At 41.3% G+C, this 24,069-nt stretch overlaps 2 protein-coding genes across 2 annotated transcripts; both read right to left on the bottom strand.

Moving 5' to 3' along the window:
* Positions 1-18,212: 18,212 nt before the first annotated feature.
* Positions 18,213-19,160, bottom strand: LOC120290563. Its single transcript, XM_039306860.1, has 2 exons — positions 18,648-19,160; positions 18,213-18,317 (listed from the first exon to the last, which is right to left on the bottom strand). The coding sequence occupies exons 1-2, from the start codon at positions 19,158-19,160 to the stop codon at positions 18,213-18,215; spliced, it is 618 nt and encodes a 205-aa protein (XP_039162794.1).
* Positions 19,161-21,770: 2,610 nt separating this feature from the next.
* LOC120290562 lies at positions 21,771-23,501 on the bottom strand. The gene has a single exon (XM_039306859.1). The coding sequence runs from the start codon at positions 23,499-23,501 to the stop codon at positions 21,771-21,773; it is 1,731 nt and encodes a 576-aa protein (XP_039162793.1).
* Positions 23,502-24,069: the final 568 nt, after the last annotated feature.

The raw sequence follows: 24,069 nt of genomic DNA, 5'->3' as shown, positions 1-24,069 counted from the left end.
TTCCATTCCTTATGCAAAATTTTGCAAATTGTTGAGGAAATCCCTTATGTGTCGTACGGAAGTTTGTTAAGTTGATGCAGGTTGAATTCGAGACAAGCTTGATTGAAGAAAATAAATTTTTGCCTCGAATTTCAAAATGCAAATGATCGTTGCGGATGTTGTTGCTACAAAGGAAATACTGGAAAAATATTCTATTCAACGTGCACAAGCAACAATTGTTTCTATTCGCAAATGTTGTCATGATCACAGGGGGAGAAAGCAAATCCAAAAGAAAAGGAAAAGAATCGTGATCACCTCAAAAAGGCAACAAATTGAGGGGGAGCATTGATCAATTATGGAAAAATCTTTTTGGATTGATCATGATCTTATTATGGATGGAAGGAAAGGTAAATGTGTCAGAATCTATTACAAAAAAATCTGGTTAGTGCATCTTTTATTACATTTTGTCATTAACAAATCTCTTATTGATATTATCATTTTATTATGACAAAAATGGTACGTAAATTTTATGATGCATCCGTGATTTTTATTGGATATTTGCTGATATAATCGAAGTGAGCTATATTGCATATCTTTAATATTCGATAAAAGCTGATTTTTGGAAATTGTGATTCATGCAAGATATTTGTTATCATTCTCTACGTGAATCCATTATTATCACTTTTTGATTATGACAAAAAGGGGGAGAAGATATGAATATGCATATGTGCTGATTGGTTGATATTATTTATTGCATAATATTGAGCTGCGATTATTTTCTATATATTGTTATGCTCAATTTATTTGCTATCTTTTGATATCCTTTGATTTTAAATTAATATTTTTAAAAGCATGTTTGCAAATCTACATATTCAGAGATTGTTTTGTCATCATCAAAAATGGGGAGATTGTTAGGGAAATCCCTTATGATGTTTTGAAGATGACAAAATAAATCAAAGGCTACTAACATATTTGATGGTTGAGTAATAGACCATGCAGATGTTAGAACATGTAGAGGATATTACCAAAGTCAGAAGACGGCCAGAAGACTGAACGTAACATATGTCTAGAGTATATTTTGAAGATTTCCAGACTTCTGTGTCAAAGTCTGAAGACTGCCAGACTCAAGACTCAAAGTCTGAAGACTGCCAGACTTTAGTGTCAAAGTCTGTTCTACATCAGAAGTCTGTCAACTCTGTCTAATTCCAGACTGAACGTGAATGATGAACCAGAAGACAGTCTCTATGCTGAAGCTGAACCAGAAAACAGACTCTATGCTAAAGTTGAACTGGGTACAGACCTTAAAGCTAAATCTGTTCAGAAGCAGATATGTTCAGACCCAGATTGTAAAGTCTACAGACTCAGATTATAAAGTCTATTGCTCTCAGACTTTACATCCAGACTCAATAGAACGTAACTCAAGCCCAATCATATAACGGCTAGTGATCTGGTTTGGATTCCACATCAAGATTGATTTGATTGATTCAATCTAATTGATTGACGATTGGATCTTGAAGACAAGAACTTTCTATACGAAGAAGCTTTACTTATGGAAACCAAGATTTCGTTTGTATGGGCGATCGGAATCAATTTGGGATTTTACCTTTGTCACTCAACGGCTACCAAATCTTCTAGATACAGAGCTGTCCAATGGGTATATTGGAAGACGATTCTCCGGGATACTGTCCAACGGGTAGTTTGGAAATGGAGGAGTATTTAAGGAGATCATGGACTGTTGAGCAAGTAAGAGACGGAGCGTAGAATTTATAATTCCAAAGTCTGAGCGACTTTCGATCATATACTTGTCTCTTGAGAGCTTAAACGTTTGTAATCGTGAGAGAAATACCAAGAGAGTGACTTAGTGAGATAGTGTGATCTACTAAGTGTTTGCACTTGGAGTTGTAATTTCTTGTTGATTGCATATTGGAATCTAGCCAAGAAGGCTGTTATCGTGGGAGAGTGGACGTAGGCTTGGATTAAGCCGAACCACTATAAATCTTGTGTTCTTATTCTCTTCCCTAACTCCTTTATTTTGTTCATACTAGCACTCTCAATTATTACGGTAGCAATCACAGCAGCTTTTACAGTTCCTGGGGGCTACAACAACAGTACGGGGATCCCAATTTTTCTAAAGAATGACTCATTCATGATATTTGCAATTACAGACGCTCTCGCTTTCTTCTCCTCTGTCACTGCCACTGTGATGTTCTTGGCCATTGTTATTCCATGCTACACATTCAAAGATATTCTCCACTCGCTTCCAGGAAAGATGATAATGGGCATCACGTCTCTCTTCCTCTCTTTGGCCTTTACATTGGTGGCGTTCAGCTCTGGTCTTACGATCATCCTCAGCGAAAGATTTAAATGGATTTACATCCTAATAACCTTGCTGGCTACCATCCCTGTTTGTTTTTTATTATACGTGCAGTTTCCCTTGTACTTGGAAATGGTCGAATCCATTTATCGGCCTCGCCTCTACCATCCACTGAAGCCTAGGAAGAAAAGAGGGTGGGACTTCTTCAATTTCAGTCCAAAATTCTTTCGGACCAAAGCGTCATGAGGATTATACGATGATGACTCTTTAATTTTGAATCATGTTACTGATGCTTAGTTTGATAAATGCTTAGTATGATAAATATATTTGGATGGTAATAGTTGTTTCTTTCATAATAACTATGATTCTTAAATTCTGATGCATGTTACTTTCATGCTTAGTTTGAAAAATATATAGTTGGATAGTAATAGTTGTGTTCCGTTACGTGTGAGGATATGAGTAAGAGTTGTGTTGTTTCACATGTAAAGGACTTGAATTTTGATTGATATATTTGAACTAAGAGAGACTTTCTATCATGATATTAAAGGACGCAATCTTTGGATATTAAAGGGTGCAAATGGCGAAGGGCATAATTGGAACAGGAAAGTTTTGAAACACCCTCTTGAGCTTCACATTTTTAATTAGTGTTTAGATCTATCGACTAAACAAAATTAAAGCAATAAGATCGCAACCAATATTATGCCGATTGTTTTGATGTTCCTCCACTTAGTTTGGTCTAAAACCACTAGTGTTAAACTCATACGAAAGAGCTAGCCTAGACTCATTCTGAATAAGGAGGCGAACATTCGTTATAAACTACTGATTTTTTCTTGGAAATACATCATCATACATCTGAAGTTTAAGAGTGGTATTATTAGCTTGACAAGATGAACTAGTAATGTGAGTATCTTCTCCACTTGCCACTTTATGGATTAGAAAATTTCTAATACCATGAAGGAACCATGGATCCCAAAGACAAGGAAATCACCAAAAAAGTAGTAAATCTATTGCACTTGTACCAATTCGATTATAAATTTTCAATTGTGTCATTTAAGTCCCAAACCTTTTTGCATTTTTTCAATGGAATTTATATGGCCAATTTTGATCAAAAATCATTAACATGGCCACTAGCTCTCTTATGTCGCATAACTAACGTTGATATGGACATTATTTAATAACTTTTTTATTTGTTCTTTCCTTTTCTTTTGTTTACTTTCTTTTTTTGGACTAAGGGCCAAACCACAAGAGAAGGGCCACGTGCCCTCACCATGGCTGGAGAGGGCATCAAGTGAGGGCCACCACATCCTCGCCAGCCATAACGAGGGCCCACGAGCCCTCATCTAGAACAACCTATGAGGGCATTGTGATCCTCAACCAATGCTAGTTGGTCCTCACTCCCAAAAAAAAAAAAAGAATAAAGAAAAGGGAACAAAAAATTATTAAAAAATACCCAGGTCAACACCGACTAGATCACATAGCATGCCAATCGTTTATGTTAGTAATTTCTATCCAAAATTGACCTATAGACTCAATTAGTAAAATGTTAAAAAGGTTTAGTACTCAAATGATACAATTGAAATATTCATAACTAAACTAGTACAAGTGTACTGTTTTTAGGACATTTTTAATAATTGTCCCCTTGAGACAGATTTGCTATCCCATAAATATACGGCTACCTCAGCCTTATACGAGGGATTGCCTTTTAGCCTTCAGACACCATAAATCTAGTTCATAAAACTTTGGAATTTAGATTATTTTTGCTTGTTGATGAGTATTTACTTCCATGAAACCATCACATCCCCGAAATAACTACCAACTTTCTTCTCACGGAGAAAAATAAAACTATACACTTTCTTTTCATGCATAACCACCAAACGTACACGCTACTGCCTGTAGCATATGTAGAATCGAGATCCTCTACATTAATGGCGCAAATTTACGTCTTATTTACCAAAATAACAAAGACATAATGCCATTGCCGAAAACTCAAATTACAACCTATTCTAAGCAATACAGCGGGAGCCTCCTCCCTGATGGTCTGAGAAACAGTTTCAGGCAAACAAACCGGGCAAGAATCAAGAAAAAGGGCAGTGAAGAAGTTCATGAGCAGCTTTGTTCCTCTCTCCTGGTATCCACTCCAACTTCCAGGAGCTATACGACGGCGGAAGAAACTCTGTAGTGCAGGAATTATATTGTGGTTCGTCACGTTGAACAACGTCAAACTGGTTTTAGAAGAGCTCCTGAATCTTTTTAAAGCATATAACTTGTTCACATGGCTATGATTTATCATCTTATTTTCTTTTCCTCGTCCTTCCCAAGTTCCCACACATCCGTGGTGTAACTGCCGTACTTCTTCTTCTTCTTCCTCCTCCCCGACCCAAATGTTCCGCTCGTCTGTCACCACCACAAGCCGTCGTGGTCGCCCACATCCTGGCCACTCGATCTCCTCCACTCCGCTCATCTCTCTCTCTCTCTCTCTCTCTCTCTCATGCCCGAGGCCAAGGAGATCAAGGTGGCCGTTCGTGTCCATGAAGGTCTCTGCGGTAGCGCGAGGCCAACGGCCTCCGTGGACGTAATTTGGATTGACATTGGAATGTAATTTTAAGCGTGTTTGAGCGAAAGTGCTACCAAAGATGGATTATCTCCAGATCTTATTTGGGCCACGCTTACACAAAATGACCAACTTCAATCTTGCTTGGGCCATACATATTTTACGTGAAAAGGACCAACATCTGTGGCTCATACAATGGACCAAAGTAGGAAATTCAACGAGTTCTGCCGTGTCAAATGTATCATTTTCGATCAACTTCTTCTCTCTAAAATTGCTGATGAGAAGTTTTCTCTACCGCCATGGTAGTTTTCTCTCGATATGCAGAGATACCCCTACCGCCATGGTAGACTGTAGTTTTTCACACCCTCTTCCCTCAATTTCATTACTTACTACCCTTTAATCTCATCTTCCTTCTAAAATCCTCCTTACTTGGCCCCATATGGATTGTACAGTTGCGGAATTGTAGCGGAATCACCTTCCTCGACTTCCTTTTCTTTGAATCTGGGGATACGTTCTCTGTCTGACATCACATTTCTCGTATTGTCCGTCTATCGGCATGCATGTCTCCGATTCTCCAATTGCAGCAATTGGTCGGCTCCTTGCACTAATTCTGTAGGTAAGGTCTTCCTCTTTTGTGGCTTTCCTGCTCATCTTTACTCTCGATGATGGATTGCCGGAGCACGGGGACTTGCTGTCGCGTGTTCACTTGGGGAGACTAGCTGCAGCTCGGTTTCCAGCTCTTTTACGGTCTTAATTGTCCGATAACCCCAATGGATTCGCATGCACCAGACGAGTCGGTGCGACTAGATGCCCTGTGTCAACGACTTGGTCGATTATGCTCTGAAAAGGAAATAGAAATTTGGGACGAATCACCTCATCCACAGGGCTTACAAGACTGTCGACTTACCTTAATTGGCAGCATTGTGTCCAACCCTTCTGTTAATATGCCAGCGTTTCAGAGCACAATGACTAGAGCATGGAGGACCGAGCGTGTCCATATATCTCAGAGGGATAATGGCCTGTATATTGCTAAATTTCAGTTAGAAAAAGAGAAACAGCGAATAGCTGATGGGGGTCCTTGGTTGTTTTCAGGACACCTAGTTATCTTTAAACAATGGCTACCTAATACGCCTTTGCACTGGTATGATTTTACCTGTTGTGCCTTCTGGGTTCATGTATACGGTTTACCTTTGGAATGGAGCACTGAACCGCTTCTTCGCCGGGCAGTACAACAGATTGGTTCTGTTGTTGCTGTTGACTCCACTATATCAGACGGATCAGCCATCAAAAATTGCCGAGTTAGAATCGAGATTGCTCTTGCCAATCCCCTGAAGACAGGAAAGCTAATTAGAATAGCTGGGAGAACTTTTTGGCTTGATTTTAAATATGAACGGTTGCCTCACTTCTGTTATTCATGTGGCAGAATCGGCCACTATGCGATGTATTGTCCAGACTTTCTTTACGATGAAGCATTACTAGAGGGTAATAGCAAAATGGCTTATGGTCATTGGCTCCGTGCTGACGTGAAGGAACATAGTCCTTACTGGAAAGCATTCTATAATCCACCGGAATTGACTCAACAGAAGGAGGATACGGTACCTAAAACCCCCCTGATCTGCAGCAACAACTTCCTTTATTACCTCCACCTGAATATCCAATTAGAGCAACAGAAGTGATGAATCCCCATCCAGTCAATCTCTCGGTTACAGCACCGGAAGTTCGGCATTCCACTGACTTGCTACCTGCTTCGATGAAGTTAAAGGCAGTTCAATCTACATCTACGGAAAAGACAAAGCATATACAAAGACACTCACTCAGAAATCTCAGCACAGGGGGTACTTCTAAGAAGCAGCGGCGATTTTCCCCTTATGCGATGCGCAATTTACCTGATCCCGATTTCGATGGCACCCAGCTGATGGACACTCCAGTACATTCAGCGAAGAAATGAATCAATGGGCGACGGTGGCTGGCCCTCAACAGCCACCCAAAACCAAATGAAACTACTTTCTTTGCTGGAACTCGTGTCCGGGCAATCCCCGACGATTCGAGCTCTTAAGGCCTTAGTGGCCAAGGATAAGCCCAACTTGGTTTTTCTAATGGAAACCAAGAATTTTGAACTGGTTCTCATCAGCTTGCAACGACGTTTGCATTTTCAGCAGCTTTTTGTTTGTGACCCTGTTGGTCTGAAAGGTGGTCTTGCGCTACTATGGCAGGATAACTTATCTATCGATATCCTCCATGCTTCAGAGGCTTATATTGACATGCTGTGTAGTGACTTGCTAGTGGACCGAACTATGCGTATTACCTGTCTCCATGCACCCTATTCCTATCATATGAGGCAGTTATTATGGCAAGAGGTACGGATGATTAGCATTTCCAATACTTGGCCTTGGATTTGTGCAAGAGATTTTAATGATATACTCTACCCATGGGAAAAGGTAGGCAGGCGGTCAATTGCTCCTTTCCGACTCTCCTCTTTTCAGTCTTTTATAAATGATTGCTCTTTAATGGAAGTGGAAAGTAAAGGTTGTCGGTTTACCTGGACGAATAAAAGAGTAGGAGATGATCTTATCAAAGAGCGACTTGATCGGGTCCTGTGCACATCCAACTAGCGTGTTTTATATCCTGCAGCTGAAGTATTGGCGTTGCCGGCTGTGGGATCTGATCACAGCCCCCTCCTTTTAGATACCATAGGGCAACCTGGCAAGAGACGAAGACAATTTGTTTATGAAGCATATTGGAATAGGGATCCCGAATGTCAGAACATTATACGAGGCATTGGAATTCAAGCGGGCATCGCCGCCCATTTTCGATCGAAGATTCGATGCAGAACGAGGGCCTTACGGGCATGGAGTAGTGCGAAATTTCAGAATGGACATCTACGCATTACTTCATTATACCACCAGCTCACTGACCTCACCAACGATCCATCTCTTCAATCCAATGAGACACAGGCTGCATCTAATATTCGGGATGAAATACGTACTCTATGGCAACAAGAGGAACAATTTTGGGCCATGCGGTCTCGAATCAATTGGTTGCGTTGGGGGGATAAGAATTCGAAATTTTTCCACGCCTCAACCATACAACGACGCCAACGAAATCGGATCATAATGTTACAAGATGCAAATGATGAATGGGTACGAGATCCTCAAGCATTAAGGGAGATGACGACTGCTTTTTTCTCTCAGTTATACACTTCAGAGAGAACTCGGGACTACGGCCCTATTTTGGATCAATGCCCTTCCGTTGTCACTTCTGACATGAATATCCATTTAACTGCCTCCGTCACTATGGAAGAGGTTCATAAGGCGACTTTCCAGTTACGGATTTCAAAAGCTCCAGGCCCAGACGGTTTGAGCGGCCTTTTCTACCAGACTCATTGGGAAATAGTCAAGTATGATCTTCTAAGGTTAGTGGACGACTTTTTTTAATTCAGGTACATTACCAAGAAAGCTTAATAGAACCATTATTGCTTTGATCCCCAAGACCAATCACCCTCAAAGTCTAGAGCAGTATCGGCCAATCAGTCTATGTAACTATGCTTATAAAATCATATCAAAAGTGATCGCCAATCGATTGAAACCATGGCTACCGACTCTTATAGCTAAGGAACAGGCTGCTTTTGTTAGTGGTCGACATATTCAAGACAATGTTTTAATACTCAGGAAGTAATGCATCGTTCAAAGCACGAAAATGGAAGCGAAGACATAAAATCTTAGTAAAGACAGACATGCATAAGGCGTATGACCGTGTGGAGTGGGATTTTTTGAAGGACTATTTGCTTAAGCTGGGTTTTCATCATCGATGGGTCCTATGGGTCATGCAGTGTGTAACCACTCCATCTCTCAGTGTCCGTGTTAATGGTGAGCCACTTCCTTACATCCAACCGTCACGAGGACTTCGGCAAGGTGACCCTCTATCTCCTTACCTTTTTGTGCTAGTCGCCAATGTTCTTTCAACTTTGATTACCCAAGCAGTTAGTAGTGGACATCTTAAAGGGATAAAGCTTGCTAGGTCCTGTCCGATTCTATCCCACTTATTTTTCGCCGATGATTCAGTCTTTTTTCTGGATGGCATAATCACTGAATGTCAGAACATGTCTAATATTCTGAATCAATATTGCCTCGCTACCGGACAAACTATTAACAGGAACAAATCGGGTATGATATGCAGCAAATATTGTCCATTAAGTTTGCAAGATCACTTGGCAAGAGAATTCAGGGTTCCCATCCTACAACGATTTGGTAAGTACTTGGGTATCCCCTCTGATTGGGGTAGATCAAAGAGAGAAATGTTCTCTTGGCTTTTGGCGAGGGTATCAGCAAAATTGGAAGGGTGGAAAGAACGTCTTTTATCTAAAGGGGGTAAAGAAGTCCTACTTAAGTCGGTCGTGCAGGCTATTCCCCAATATGCTATGTCTGTTTTTCAGCTTCCTCACTCTATATGCAAGGGACTAGAACAGCGTATATCTCAATTCTGGTGGAAGAATGATGTTAGTAGACGAGGGGTGCATTGGCAAAAATGGGAGGCACTAAAGATCAGTAAGCATAGTGGCGGTCTGGGTTTTCGTGACTTGATGGTGTTCAATAAAGCTTTGCTGGGTAAACAAGCCTGGAAATTAGTTCATAGTCCATTATCCTTATGGAGTCAACTTTTTAAGGGCCTTTATTTCCCTAATCAATCCTTTTTACGGGCAGAAACTGGGTATCGACCCTCTTGGGGCTGGAGAAGTCTACTAGTTGGAAGAGATGCTATCCTACCGAATTTGAGATGGTCTGTGGGTGATGGTAAAAGTATCCGCATTCGCCAGGATAAATGGTTACCTATTGGGTTCATTCCAGGGCCCCTTGCTCAGGACGAACCAGAATTGGTGGCTGATCTCATTGACCCTCACCACCAAACCTGGAATCTTCCACTTATTCAGCAGCATTATGATGACTGTATAGTCAGGGAGGTTATTAAACTACCTATTAGACCACTCTTTGCTTCTGACCAGTTAATCTGGGCAGTAACTATGGATGGTCTTCATTCAGTGAAGAGCAATTATCAGTCCCTCACTTATACAGCATTCAACCAATCAGCCAATATAGACTCCACCTCTTATAGACATGACAGGCAAATGTGGAAGAGAATATGGACGATGCGCACGGAGCCTAAAATTAGAATGTTCTTATGGTCAGTTTTCCACAACGCACTTGCGACCAAAGCTAATCTGTTTAGACGCCATATTACTTCGGACCCTATCTGTGACCTATGCGATCAGCAAACCCAAGAAACAATTGAGCACATGTTTTTCTCTTGTTCATGGACGAAGGAGGTATGGCGACATGCGGATTTAATAGCTCTAAACATCCCATCACCAGTTCACAATATAGCAGTTTGGATAGCCCATCAAGTCAGGAGTAAGCGTTCGGTACCTGGGCTAGAGCTTATTGCGCATGTCTTATGGCAGATTTGGCGAGGCCGGAATAACTCTGTTTTCAGGCACCAGAAGCCGAAGTCCCACCTTGCTGTTTCTGACGCTCAAGCTCAAACCAGCAGCTATGACCGAACCAACCCCAGGCGGAGGAAACCACAATCCACTGCCCTGCACTCTGAATTTCTTTGGCAACCCCCTGATCGTGGTACTATAAGATGTAATATAGATGGGGCTTACCAACAGGGAAGTAACACGGGATCAATGGCGTGCATCAGTAGGGATTACAAGGGACGACTTACCGATGTTTATTCTGCAGACTTTCCAGCGAACTCCGCGCTTCAATCTGAGGTGCAAGCGCTAACTTTCACCCTTCGGCATCTGATGACGACGGGATTCCAAACAGCTCGCCTGGAAATTGATTCGGATTGCTGGATCATGCTAGATATCTTGAACCTGAACAAACCGCCGCCATGGCGGGACAGACCACTCTTCCAAGAGGCGAAGCAGCTCCTCCTTTCGTACCCTAATTTGCGTCTGAGACATTGCAGGAGAGAGGCAAACTCTGTGGCTGACTGGGCCACGAAGGCCCATGGCCGGCAAGACCAAGCCCGAAATTGGAATATCTTTCCCCCTTTTTTGCTTTTAGATCTGGTGTATGCGGACGCTGTTGCAAGCGGGTGTAATTTTGTAACGCCTTAATCGATAGTTTTTTCTGACCAAAAAAAATGTATCATTTTCGGGGTGGATTTCCAAACTTTTCTTTTTCCATTTGTATGATCTCCTCATTTCATTGCACATACGTGGACTGATCAACAAATTAGCACCAACCACCATGACATAAGAGCGGTGTCGTTGTTCAAGATCATTTTCTCTTTTTCTTTTATTGCCATCTTGAATGAGCAATTAGGACTCCAATAATTGTTTAGCAAATTCAATATTATAATAAGCATTATATAGAGAATTCACTAAACAGTTAAGAATATAATTTCGGCATAAGAAGTCCCCATGCTTCCAAGCCTCCAATGCACCAAACGTCATGACATCGTGCTCATCTGAACTAATTATTGGGCACACCTCCGATAAATACTTCGTCAAATTTAGCATGGTCAGATAGAAGAACATCTTCCGCCGCCACTGATTAAAGCCCACTCCGGTGAATTTCTCATGTTTCTCATTAGCTGTAACTGGAGGTGTTAGACAAGATTCGTTGAACTATCCTTCTAGAAATGGAGCCAAAAGCCATTTGATCCATACTGTTCTGAAAAACAGTCCCGGGCATACCAGTCGTATGACTTGTACCCGCACCACCAAAATTGGTATTGGCCCAAGGGCCCATAGCATTAGTTGCTACAAATTCAGACCTTGAGGGTTGAACATCTTCCATAGCAACGGTCGAATCAACCATAGGAACATCTCCTAAAGCATTCTGGACATTGAAGGGCACTTGACTATTTTCAGCCATCTCAATAATCTGACAAGAACAACAAACAATGAGCGAACTAATCGCCTTAAGACTATTGGAATATAATCCAAAGAAAGCAAACTGTTTGTTGTAATTAGAACATCAATGTAAAGAAAACGATAACAGCTTTATAATATCTTCTTTTTATGTAAACTTACAAATCTTGGAGAAGAAGAAAATAAGATATCACTAGAAAAATAACATAAAATTGGAGATGATGTATAAATATATGAATCTCCTTAAGGGGATTAGTTCCTACCATTGGTGCTCCGCAAATTCACAAACTATGCCTCCCAAGATACAACACATCGAACCTGTTTGGATTAACATTATGCAAATGCAAACAAGACTTAGTCAAATCGTTCAATTGAACCGGCACATCCAAAAGAAAAAAATATCAGAAGAGTAGAGTAGTATTTCAAATCTCTTTTGGAATCGTAGTCTCGAATTGTTCTAACGAAAAACCTTCTGATGAAGCTCTATGCTCTTATCTATTTATAGAGTTTTAAAGTTCATGAACAGAAGAGATACATAAATAGACGCATGTATCCAAGAAATTCATGAATCAAAAGATAGGTGAATCTAGGAAATTCATGAATTCAATAGATATGTGAACAGAAAAGACGTATCTTAATTTGTTGGTTTTTGTTGATTCATTAACCATAATTATAACACTCAAAAACAAAAGCTATCCTCCCAATCAGTTTCATGGTGAGGGAAGAAGATGAAGATCTGCAAGGAAGAAATGTTCCAGAACCAGCACAATCCAATTTCGGTGGCCCCATCACCTCTATGCTTTCATTGGCCCTTGATGTCTTCCATATCACTAATGGCTTGGATCATTGCAAGAGTTCTGTGCCTGGATGAATGCCTTATTGTTCAATCTATGTCGCGACCTAAATTTCGGGTGCACCACCTAAAACTAGGATTAATGGACTACTAAGTTTTTTAAACTTAGCTCGGGCTCTCCCAAGCTCATACCAATTCGCGACTTAAGTCTAAATTTTTAAATATGCAAGAGGTTATTAACTAAGAATCGCCACTAATCGGTTTATGGTAGGTCGATTAAACACCTAAGTAAAATAAATGGAGATTTACTTTACTCCTACGAACTAGAGACTAAGGGTACGGGGACTTGGTTACACTAGAATTTTCTAATGCCCTTTCGGTACCATTTCTTTTAATTTTTAAAATATTTTTGCAGGCAACTTGGATTTATTTTAAGCTAAATCACTATCATGCAAATGTGGTGACCACATGGGTGCTCATCCATTATTAAAACATTCAAATAAATAAATTGCATCACACAAAGCAAGCAATCATTTTTTGGGTTTTCTTAAAAAAAGAATTCTTTTATAAAAATGCATTTTAAAACTAAATGACTTAATCTTATTAATGTGCAAATTCTAATTAAATGGGTCTATTATGCAAACTAGTTATTATGCACCTTATGACCTAACTTTACTAACAAGTTCTAATTAAATGATCATATTATGCAAACTAATTAACATGCACCTAGATTTTTGTATTTTTGTATTTTTTTATTGAAGTTTAGAATTTATGAAAACCCTACTTAATCTATCTAAAAAGGGATAATTTTCTAATCTATTCTAGGGATTAATTTGACTTAAACCCTATCTTATCTTAGAAAACTATTTTTTGAAAAATGAGATAATTAAAATGTGCGAGCATTATCTAAAAGAATTAATTTAGGTCCAACCCTAACTTATTCTAAAAATGCAACCCTAAAAATGTAATCCTAAGAAATTCTAATTTACTAAACCTACATGTTGATTTACTAAACCTAGATGCTCATGCAGAATTTTGATTTTTTTGATTTTTTGATTTTTAGTTTTTTTAAAGAGATAAGTAATTATTAAATATTAAATCTAAGCTATCAACAAAATAAAGGATTAAAATAATCGAAAAAAATAACATGTTGTCTTACGAGTCAAATTAACGATTATCTTAACCCTAATTATCACGATAAAGAGATCAAAATAATTTAAAATCTGATCCGAAGTTTTACGGATCAAATTAATAATTATAATGATTTATTAGTTAAAATTCTACCAAAAAGCCCAAAAATTAATATAATTAAAAAAATAACCCAATGTCTCTCGGATTAAATTAATAATTACAATAATTCCGAACAAAATCCTAGCGGATAATGCCTACAAAATGCGCAAATATTAACATTCAATGTTGCAATTCAAATAATTAAACTAAAAGAATGCTATCAAATAAAATAAACAGTAAAATAACATAAAAATAAAGACAGTAAAATAAACTAAACTATAAAAGTAAAACAAAACAAAATAAAAAAAGAACAAAAACTACCTAAGGGGGAGTAAACCGACGGTGGACAAGATTTGGGCGCGTCGTCGAGACTCGGCGAGGAGCAACGAGGCGGACGGTGGCATGTGCTCGAGCTCGGGCAGCGGAGATCGGTGGAGCAAGGGCGTGGCACGACATCCGGCGGGGGCAGCGGACCAATGAGGGGTTGAACAGCGGCGTCGGGCGGCGGATCTGCTGCACGTCGGGCGAGGAGGGTCGCGGCGGTGTGGCTGGATCTCGGGCGGAAGGTGCGGTGGTCGCGCTCTGCGATGCGAGAGATCGGGTCGCGGCCGCTGCGGGCTACAGCTCTGGCAACGCATCAGCGGGTTGCAGGGAGTGTCGACGAGGAAGGCGCGGCGTCGGGTCGTCACGACAAGCTTCGCGGGGAGACCGGCGAAGCGGCGGTGGCGGAGGCGTGGTACTAGCCGGCGAGGCAAAGGTCTTTGCGTCTTTGGATAGTGCGGTCATGCCCGGAGCGATCGGGGAGGCCCCTTGGGGGAAGACGACACTATAGCGTTTCCTCTTTTCTTTTTTTTTTCTTTTTTTTTTCTCACGCCACTTCTCTGCTGACTTTTTTAGAACTCTTTTTGACCTTGACTTTTTCTGGAAAACAAAGACGAAAGAACCTCTCTTTTTTTTTTTTTTAATTTCGAACACTAACAAAATGAAGAAACTACTCTCACTTTTTCTTTGAAAATTTGTCTGAATTTCCCCCCCAAGTTACGAAAAATGAAGCTCTCTTTTATACTAATTTCGAACGGCCGCTTTGAATGGTATTTTCCGAGTTTCTATCTTCTGTCGCATTAAATCAAAACTGCAAATCAGAGCATGATTTCACAATCAGCTCGATTTGCTCATATTTATTCCGTTTTATAAAAATTCTTGCCCTTTGTTCACCTGATTTTTAATTGTTTCTGCATTTATCAAAATCTGAATATCTATCAGAATTTCAAATTTCCATGCATAATTAATCAAATCAATTTCATCCATTTTTTTTCATTTTTCATTTTACTTGTTCAAAATGCAATTTTATTTTTCCAAAATTAAGTGTCTACAGTTGCCCTTCTTTGAAGATGAGCTCATAGAGGTTGCCTTCAAAGACAAGTTGAGACCTAAATGTTAATCATGCACATGTACTGAATGACTTTTTTTTTCTTCAGAAAATGAATCCCATTTTGAAATGAAATTTATATGATACATGGAAATGCTAATGCAAATGACAAAGGAGCTTACTTGGAATTACTTACCTTCGAGGATGGTAAATTAACTCAAGATAAATTGGTGTTACATGCTCAGGACCCATACCATTCTACGGTCGCCTAGAATGGTAACATGACTTCGCAAAGTGATTGCTTTCCCAAGACCCATACCATTCTACGATCGCCTGAATGGAAAAAAAAAAAAAAAGATTTTCCAGGACTCGTACCATTCTACGGTCATCTGAACTGAGGTTGTCTAGGACCCGTATCATTCTACGGTCGCCTTAACGAAAAAATGATTTTTTTAGGACCCATACCATTTTACGATCGCCTGAACTGAGGATGTCTAGGACTTGTACCATTCTACGGTCACCTTGACGAAAAAATGATTTTTCAGGACCCATACCATTCTACGATCGCCTGAATTGAGGCTATCTAGGACCCATACCATTCTACGAAAAAATGATTTTTTCAGGACCTGTACCATTCTATGGTCGCCTAAATTGAGGCTATCTAGGACCCGTACCATTTTACGGTCGCCTTGACGAAAAAATGATTTTTCAGGACTCATATCATTCTACGGTCGCCTGAATTGAGGTTGTCTAGGATCCGTACCATTCTATGGTCACCTAAACAGGGATTTATTTTCCAAGACTCGTACCATTCTATGGTCGCCTGATGAATCTGGGAAAATTCTTTGGGGGGAACTCCATCGAGTGCCGGTGCTTGAAAGGGAATACCTGTACAATGACAAGTATTTAAGATATGAATAGAGATATACTTACCTGGTGACATCTATGTTCCTTGGGGATGCGTTTCCTGCAAAACACAGTTGTAGGAAAAGCAATATCCATTCACAGACATACATTAATTCAAATGAGATTCATGCGTGATGATTTCTATCAATCTTGGACCGCCTAAAAGAATATTCCAATATGAACACATGAGTGTCATGGATGTGTCAAATGGGAAATCTTTTGGTCTAAAATAACTTTTCTCTCATCCTTATCAAAAGGGTTGTTTCATCCTGACCTTTGACGCAGGATTTTGACAATCACTCTATCTCACTGTCATCATGCCAAACAAGGTTTTGTGCAATCTCGCAAGTGGTACGACCTTACCAATCTGAGAGGTATTTAACAGGGACCGTAATGTGGGCCTGGTCAACGGCTTAACAAAAAGGACTCTTTGAGTCGAGGCTATTGAAAGAATGAGTGATATTATGTAATCATTTCTGGGTTTACAAGTCAAGGACCCTGCAAAATGAGCAAGAAATCATTGTGCTCGCACTTCTTCGAGCGATGCTTAAAACATGTGAACCCCTAGGTTAATGCAAGTGCCCTAATCAGAAGAGATTTTGTAAGGGATGTAACGTAGGCTTGGTTCATGAAAGGATTCTTAGGCTCAAAAAGTGTTTAGGGGGGATCAAAGTTAGTGATCATCTTAACATTTCCACCAATTTTCTCCTCCACCGTCGAAGATTTTTCTTATATCATAACTCCATTGATTGCAACATCATTTGATTTTTAGTACCTCCTTCTCAGGGATACGACTCACTGTATCAAGAGTTTGATTTTTCTCTTTTCTAGGCATTGGTCTTGCTTTTACTAGGCACTCTGCTTTTTCATGCCCCATTATTTTTGCACTTATTTTTTGAACTCGCACAACCATCCTTTGTCAGCCTTCTAAGCCATGAACTTGAATGGTTCTTTTTGCCTTGCCCCAGTGTGGGGGATGATCACCAACTAGGTTTAATATGAAATATATTCTTAGGCTCAAGTGGGCTATGCAATGGATGAAGGTGTATAGGATAAAGAAAGAACTGCTCTTCGTCATCCTAAGGCACTTCAAATTACCATACGAGTTACATTGCAAAAGCAATATTCGAAGATTGATGCAAGCGTGAGCAAAAAGATTCCTATCATTCATTTTGAATTTGCTCTAGTATGGGATGATCCTTGACAAGGGTAATTTTAAAAGAATCTCCATAAGTGTATGGGGCTCAAAGGGGTTGAGCTGGATCACCTGTAGCGTTTGGGATAGAGAAAAGAATGCCTCGCATCACCTTGGTTGATGTACCCTTTGCAAGATAGCCCTCTTCTTTGTAGGCATGGAATTTTTCACACAACTCACTGGGGGTTAGTGTATGAAACAGTATATGGAACAAGGCTTGCCTTTCATCATTCCAAAGTATCCCATTTGACACATTCAATTTATCTCACAATTCATCAAGAGAGAAAAATGCAAGATTTGCAATAAATTTGAACAATTGGACTCATTGAAGCAATTTATTCATCATTCAAATGCTTGCAGTTCAAAACATGACATGGCAAATTCTATCATGGGTAATACTTCTTGACAGCATCTGAATTAACAGGAGTGGAAACCTCACGATCATCCATTTTTGCCAATATCAAGGCACCAACAAGAAGTACCTTCTTTACCACATATGAGCCGCTGTAGTTTGGAGCAAACTTGCCTCCAGGATCTGGAAAGATCGGCAACAGCTTCCTTAGGACTAGGTCATTTACCTCGAAATGCCTTGGCCGCACCTTCCGATTGAAAGATCTAGCTACTCTCTGTTGATATGATTGGTCATGGCAGAGAGCCTTCAGTCTTTTCTCATCGATCAAGTTCAACTGCTCGAATCTTTGTTGTGACTATTCCGCCTCAGACAACTCCACTTGGGATAAAACTCTCAGAGAAGGAATCTCCACTTCTACAGGTAGAACTGCCTCCATGCCGTACACCAAAGCAAACAGGGTTGCCCCAGTGGAAGTGTGGATCGATGTCTGGTGTGCCATCAGTGCGAAGGGTAACCTATCATGCCAATCTCGATAATTCTCGGCTGTCTTAGTCAAAATCTTCTTAATGTTCTTATTGGCCGCTTCAACAGCCTCATTCATTTGAGGGTGGTAAGGAGACGAATTTAGATGCTTGATTTTGAACTATCTGAACAACTCATCAACAAGTTTGTTGTTCAAATTGGTCCCATTATCAGTAATGATTGCTTCAGGAACACCATAGCGAGTAATTATGTCACGTTTGACAAACTTCACAACATTACGAGCAATGACACTTGCAAAGGATATAGCTTCGATCCATTTGGAGAAATAGTCTATCGCCACCAAAATGAATCGATGCCCATTTGAAGCCTTGGGATTGATTGGGCCAATCACATCAATACCCCACATCAAGAAAGGCCATGGCTCGGAAAACTGATGCAGCTCAGTTGGAGGAACAGTTATCTTATTTCCATGAATTTGGCAGCGGTGACAACTCCGAACATGCCGAATGCAGTCACTTTCCAGTGTGAGCCAGTTTTAGCCTAACCTCATAATCTTCTTGGCTAACATGTGTCCATTCATATGGGGGCCACATACTCCCTCGTGCACTTCTTGCATGATTTGACTGGCTTCAACTGCATCTATACATCGTAACAAGACAGAATCGTAAGATCTCTTATACAAATTCTCACCACTGACGAAAAATTTTGAAGCCATCTTCATGATATACTTCCTACCAGCCTGAGTGCTTCCTTCGGGAAATTCCTGTTTTTTAATGCAATTCTTGATATTGTAATACCATGGTTTTCCATCAAGTTCTTTAGTCACAATCATACAATAAGCGGGCTTCAGCAAAACTTCTATTTTCAGAGGTTCAACCTCCAACCCATCAGTGACTTGCAGCATAGAGGACAATGGCACAGGTGCATTTGCAAATTGATTATGAGACCTCGGCAAGTATTGAAACGAAACTTCCTCGAACTCTTTCACCAGATTTTCTAAATTCTTGTGGTATGGGAGTAACTTGGCATCCTTGATCTTCCATTCTCCCACAGTCTGCAGTATGATTAGTGAGGAATCTCCGAACACTTTTAACTTAGCCACACCCATCTCAATTGCGGCTTGAAGCCCAAGGATGCAAGCTTCATACTCGGCCACATTGTTAGTGCACGGAAATATCAATTTTGCAACTACCAGATGATGTTGTCCATCTGGAGATATCAAAACTACTCCAGTACCAGAACCGAATAGGTTTACAGCTCCATCAAAGAACATCTTCCATGAGTCTTCATTTACACTCAAGACATGGTCATCAAGGAAACTGTCATCATCATTAGGGACTCCTAAATTCTCGGCCAATAGATCAGCGATCGCTCGGCCCTTAACCAACTTTTGTGGCATGAATTGCACATCAAATTCGGAAATCAAGATTTGCCATTTGACTAACTTACCCACCAAAGCTGGCCGATCAAGTAAGTACTTGATAGGGTCGTTCTCAGTCACGAGGAATGTCTGATAATGTAGTGTGTATTGTTGCAACCTATGCAACACCCACACCAATGCCATACAAGTCTTTTCAACCTCATAATACTTCAACTCTGATACAGTGAAGTTCTTACTGAGGTAATAAATGGCCCGTTCTTTTTTGTCAACAAGACTTTCTTGAGCCAACATTGCACCCAATGACTCACTATGAATAGTGAGATAGAGAATCAAAGAATACCCCGATGAGGGTGGGACAAGAACTGGTGGATTCATCAAGTACTGCTTCAGCTTGTTGAACGCTTCTCGACACTCATCATCCCAATTGACTTGTGCATTCTTCTTTAGAAGCTTCAAGAATGGCTTGGCAGTTTCAAAGAGTTGAGAAATAAACCTCGCTATGTAATTTAATCTCCCTAAAAGGCTCTAGACTTCTTTCATCGTTGATGGAGGTTACAATTCACATATGGCCTTAGCCTTGGAAGGGTCGATCTCAATCCCTTTACTGCTCACAATAAATCCGAGTAATTTACCGGATGTTGCTCCGAACACACATTTAGCGGGATTTAGACAAAGCTTGAACTCACGAAGTCGATCGAACAACTTCTTCAATGTTTCGATGTGGCTTCTTCCTGGTCGAGTCTTTGCAATCATATCATCAACATAGACTTCAATCTCCTAGTTCATCATGTCATGAAATAATGCGACCATGGCTCGCTGGTGGGTTGCCCCTGCATTCTTGAGTCCAAAGGGCATGACCTTATAATGAAAGGTTCCCCACGGGGTAATAAATGCAGTCTTCTCCTTATTTTCCTCCTTCATCCTTATTTGATTGTACCCAAAAAAACCATCCATAAATGAGAATAGTTCAAAGCCAGCAATACTATCCACAAGGACATCTATATGTGGTGATGGGAAATCATCTTTTGGACTAGCCTTGTTCAGATCCCGATAGTCAACACAAACTCAAACTCGACCGTCCTTCTTCATCACCGCCACGATATTAGCCACCCATTCGGGGTACTGTGAGACTTCAATAAATCCCACATTCAAAAGCTTCATCACCTCTTCCTCTATCTTCTTTGAGAGTTCGGGCTTAGTCCTCCGCAGCATTTGCTTCTTAGGTGGCACATCTGGATTAGTAGGTAAGCAATGCTCCACGATTGACGGGTCTAGTACAGGCATGTCAGCGTAGGTCCATGCAAAAATGTCTTGATATTTCTTCAGTAATTGAATTAGGCGCTCAGCCTCATCTTTGGGGAGACTCGCCCCAATTTTCACCTCTTTGGCTTCTTCAATGTCACTCAAATTAATAGTGATGGTCTGCTCAGATGTGAGGGTCTTAGCTTTTTCATGTTGTTCCCAGCTATATTGCACTTCAATGGAGTCTTTGATCGAGTCTTCAGGATCATCATTATTAGCACTTGTTGCAATGGATTGCACCATTTCCACACCTTTGCATGCCATAGGATTGTTCTCTTGTGGGCGAAGGCCCATCTCTTCAAGGAGTCCTTCATTAATGGCTCCTATGATGAGGTCATCGAATAAGTTTGCAACTCCCTCCAGCTCATCCTCAGGGTTCTCCATCTTCGGGGGTGTCGGATCATCCATGCCACCCCATACATCTAGGACTATCTCGCTAGGATCAATGTAGTAGCTAGGAGGGGCGGAATACTTCACCAGGTAATTAAACTTGCCAATAGGCTGTCCCAGAGTGTCTATCACTTCCGCTTCATCATGCATCATTCTTGGAGGACCAGGGAATGTCTCGTGAATGCTCGGGGGTAGTGGGTTTTGCCTCCCTCGCCCTTGATCAGGTGGCGAGCTCCGCCTTTCTTGTCTTTGTCCTTCAGAACTTCCCCCACCTCGTCCATGGTACCCTAAACCGGCAGAACGGGACCTCTTAGGGGCTTCAATAGGGCTTCGAATGCCCTGACCATTTCTCCCAAGACCATTGCCAAGGACGAAGCCATTCCCAACCATTACTCTTCCCACCATGAGAGTAGCATCTGATACTTCAGGGGTAGGCGCTGATGAACCCCGAGAAGCATGTATGGTGGACACCAATTCGAATGAGTGGTAACTTGATTCAAACTGGGAATCTGGCTCTACATAAGGGATAGCCGTCTCATGATAGATCCGGTGGTCTTCCTCACCACACACGGTGACCAACTTCCTTTCGATCATAAATTTCACAACTTGATGTAGACTTGAAGGTACTACTCCAGCAGTGTGTATCTAGGGACGACCTAGCAGGAAATTGAATGTAGTAGGGATGTCCAGCACTTGGAAGGGAATGTTGAAGACGACCGGCCCTATTTGGACATCGAGATGGATTTTCCCAATCATCACCTTTTTTGTTCCATCGAAAGCTCGCACCAAAGTCTTCGCGGCATGTATCCTTGACAGGTCTACCTTAAAGCAGTGAAGAGTGGCCAATGGACAAATGTTCAGAGCGGACCCATTATCGATGAGCACTCGGGACATATGAGAAGACTTGTACTTAACGGATATGTAGAGTGCTTTGTTATGTCCCCTATCTTCGAGAGGGAATTCCTCATCAGAGAAGGCAATCAAATCCTTGAGAAGGACTGATCCCACGAATTCTTCCAACTTGTCTGCATCCACGATCTCTGGCACACGAATTTCACTCAACGCCTTCATTAGTGACTTTTGATGCACGAGGGAAGTCATCAAGAGCTCGAGTAAGGAGATCTGAGCAGGCATCTTTCGTAGTTGGTCAACCACGTTATACTCGCTTGCTTTGATTACAGCCAGAAACTCCTTAGCCTCTTCATCGGTGACCAGCTTTGCAGGTTGAGCACTGGCTTGACCATAGGCCCGATCAGACCTTGTAACAAGGTCCACATCTAGGTCATAGGACCAAGGCACTGCCTTATCATTGACATACTCATACGGCTGAGGCACCTCTATCACTATCTCTTCGTCAGATGCATCCTCTAATGGGGGCATGTCTACAAGCGAAGGATCAACCTCTTTTTTGTCAACATTAAGTGCAGCCTGCTCCTCTTCCCAATGGATGATGAGGTGGGAGATAGTAGAAACTATGTAGTTACGATCAACATACACAATGATGCCATCATCCACCATTTTGGCAACTCTTTCTCTCATCACCGATAGATGGACATCTTCCTGACCTCGGTAATACCCAGCTCTCACTAGCCCGTTGTAGGCATTTACCACATGCACCTTTGAGTTCCTGATCCGTCCGACTTCAGGTTCCAGGATAGCATTCACTGTACCCTCATGCTCTGGTAGCGGATTCTTTTGAACGTTTGGCCGAGCAATCCGAAATGCAAAGACCTTTGTATCCAGGAGATTCTGGATCTTGTGCTTGAGGGTGAAACACTCATCAGTTGAATGCCCAAGTTCACCGTTATGGTAGTCACAATTCTTCGTCGGGTCATAACCACAAATGCCTTCACGGTTAGGGCACTTTGGTTCACTAGTAAGCAAACCCTTCTTTTTTAGGATTGTCAACACTTGGGATGGAGACCCAGGGAGAGGGGAGAACTGCCTTATATTATTCGCTTGGGCGAATGATTGACGGCCAGTGGGTTGTTGCTGTCTTGGGTTTACCTGTATAGCCGGGGCACGTTTGGCATTTTCTTGGCTATAAGCCACGTTCACATCCACGGCCGTTTCCTTCTCCTTCTTGGCAGAGAACCTTTTAGTAGATGGCTTAGAAAACCATCCTTCTCTTATCCCCATCTCGATCTGTTCTCCTATAGGAATAAGCTGATTGAAGCTCTCGACATACGTACTGGCCATTCGATTACGAAACTCAGATGGAAGGCTCTCCACAAACAACTTCATCAATTCCTTGTTGGTAGGCTTAGGAGTAATTTGGGCCGCCGGGTTTCTCCATCTCACAGCATATTCTTTAAATGACTCGCTTCTTTTCTTTTTCATCCTCTCCAAGTCTCCTCGAGAAGGCGTAATGTCCATGTTGAACTTGTACTATTTGAGGAACGAGTCTGCTACCTCATTCTAGGTTTCGAGGAAGTTTACGTTCTTCATCACGTACCAATTTAGTGCGAGCCCGTTCAAACTCGCATGAAACGATTGGATTATGAGGGGCTCATTTTTTACGTGATGGGCCATGCGCACATGGTACATCTGCAAATGAGATTTCGGACAAGATGTCCCGTCGTACTTCTCAAATTCTGGCATTTTGAACTTGCTCGGCATTTTGACATTCTCATAGACCGAGAGGTCGAACAGGAGTGAGCTTTAAGACTCCTATAGCTGTCTCACTTTCTTTTCCAGCTTTGCAACGCGCTCATCCCGATCTGTCTTGGGTACACTATCAAGCTTGCCTTTCCAACAAGGACCGTGTCATCTTCCAACTCAGGCCTTTCGTCGTCACTCATTTGGGCCATGTTTGCCAACCTCGGAGCTACAATTTCGGGGAGAGCGGGTGCAGGATTTGGATTCACCCGGAGGGATTGAAGTTGAGCTGTTATAAGCTACATAGAGACAGCTAGCTGTTGGAGTTGCTCTTCCATGGAAGACA

This window comes from Eucalyptus grandis, chromosome 2 (genome assembly GCF_016545825.1).
Source record: "Eucalyptus grandis isolate ANBG69807.140 chromosome 2, ASM1654582v1, whole genome shotgun sequence".
In the NCBI taxonomy this organism is placed as follows: Eukaryota; Viridiplantae; Streptophyta; class Magnoliopsida; order Myrtales; family Myrtaceae; genus Eucalyptus; species Eucalyptus grandis.
This window is presented reverse-complemented; position numbering and strand designations above follow the sequence as displayed.

What these genes read in the sequence shown, in the direction of transcription:
- LOC120290563 (XM_039306860.1), bottom strand. Translation starts at nt 19,160, where the DNA reads ATGGGTGTGGCTAAGTTAAAAGTGTTCGGAGATTCCTCACTAATCATA. An exon ending in TGCAAGAAGTGCACGAGGGA is followed by an intron (nt 18,318 to 18,647) that starts GTATGTGGCCCC and finishes AATGTTGTGAAG; the next exon opens with TTTGTCAAACGTGACATAAT.
- LOC120290562 (XM_039306859.1), bottom strand. Translation starts at nt 23,501, where the DNA reads ATGGACATTACGCCTTCTCGAGGAGACTTGGAGAGGATGAAAAAGAAA.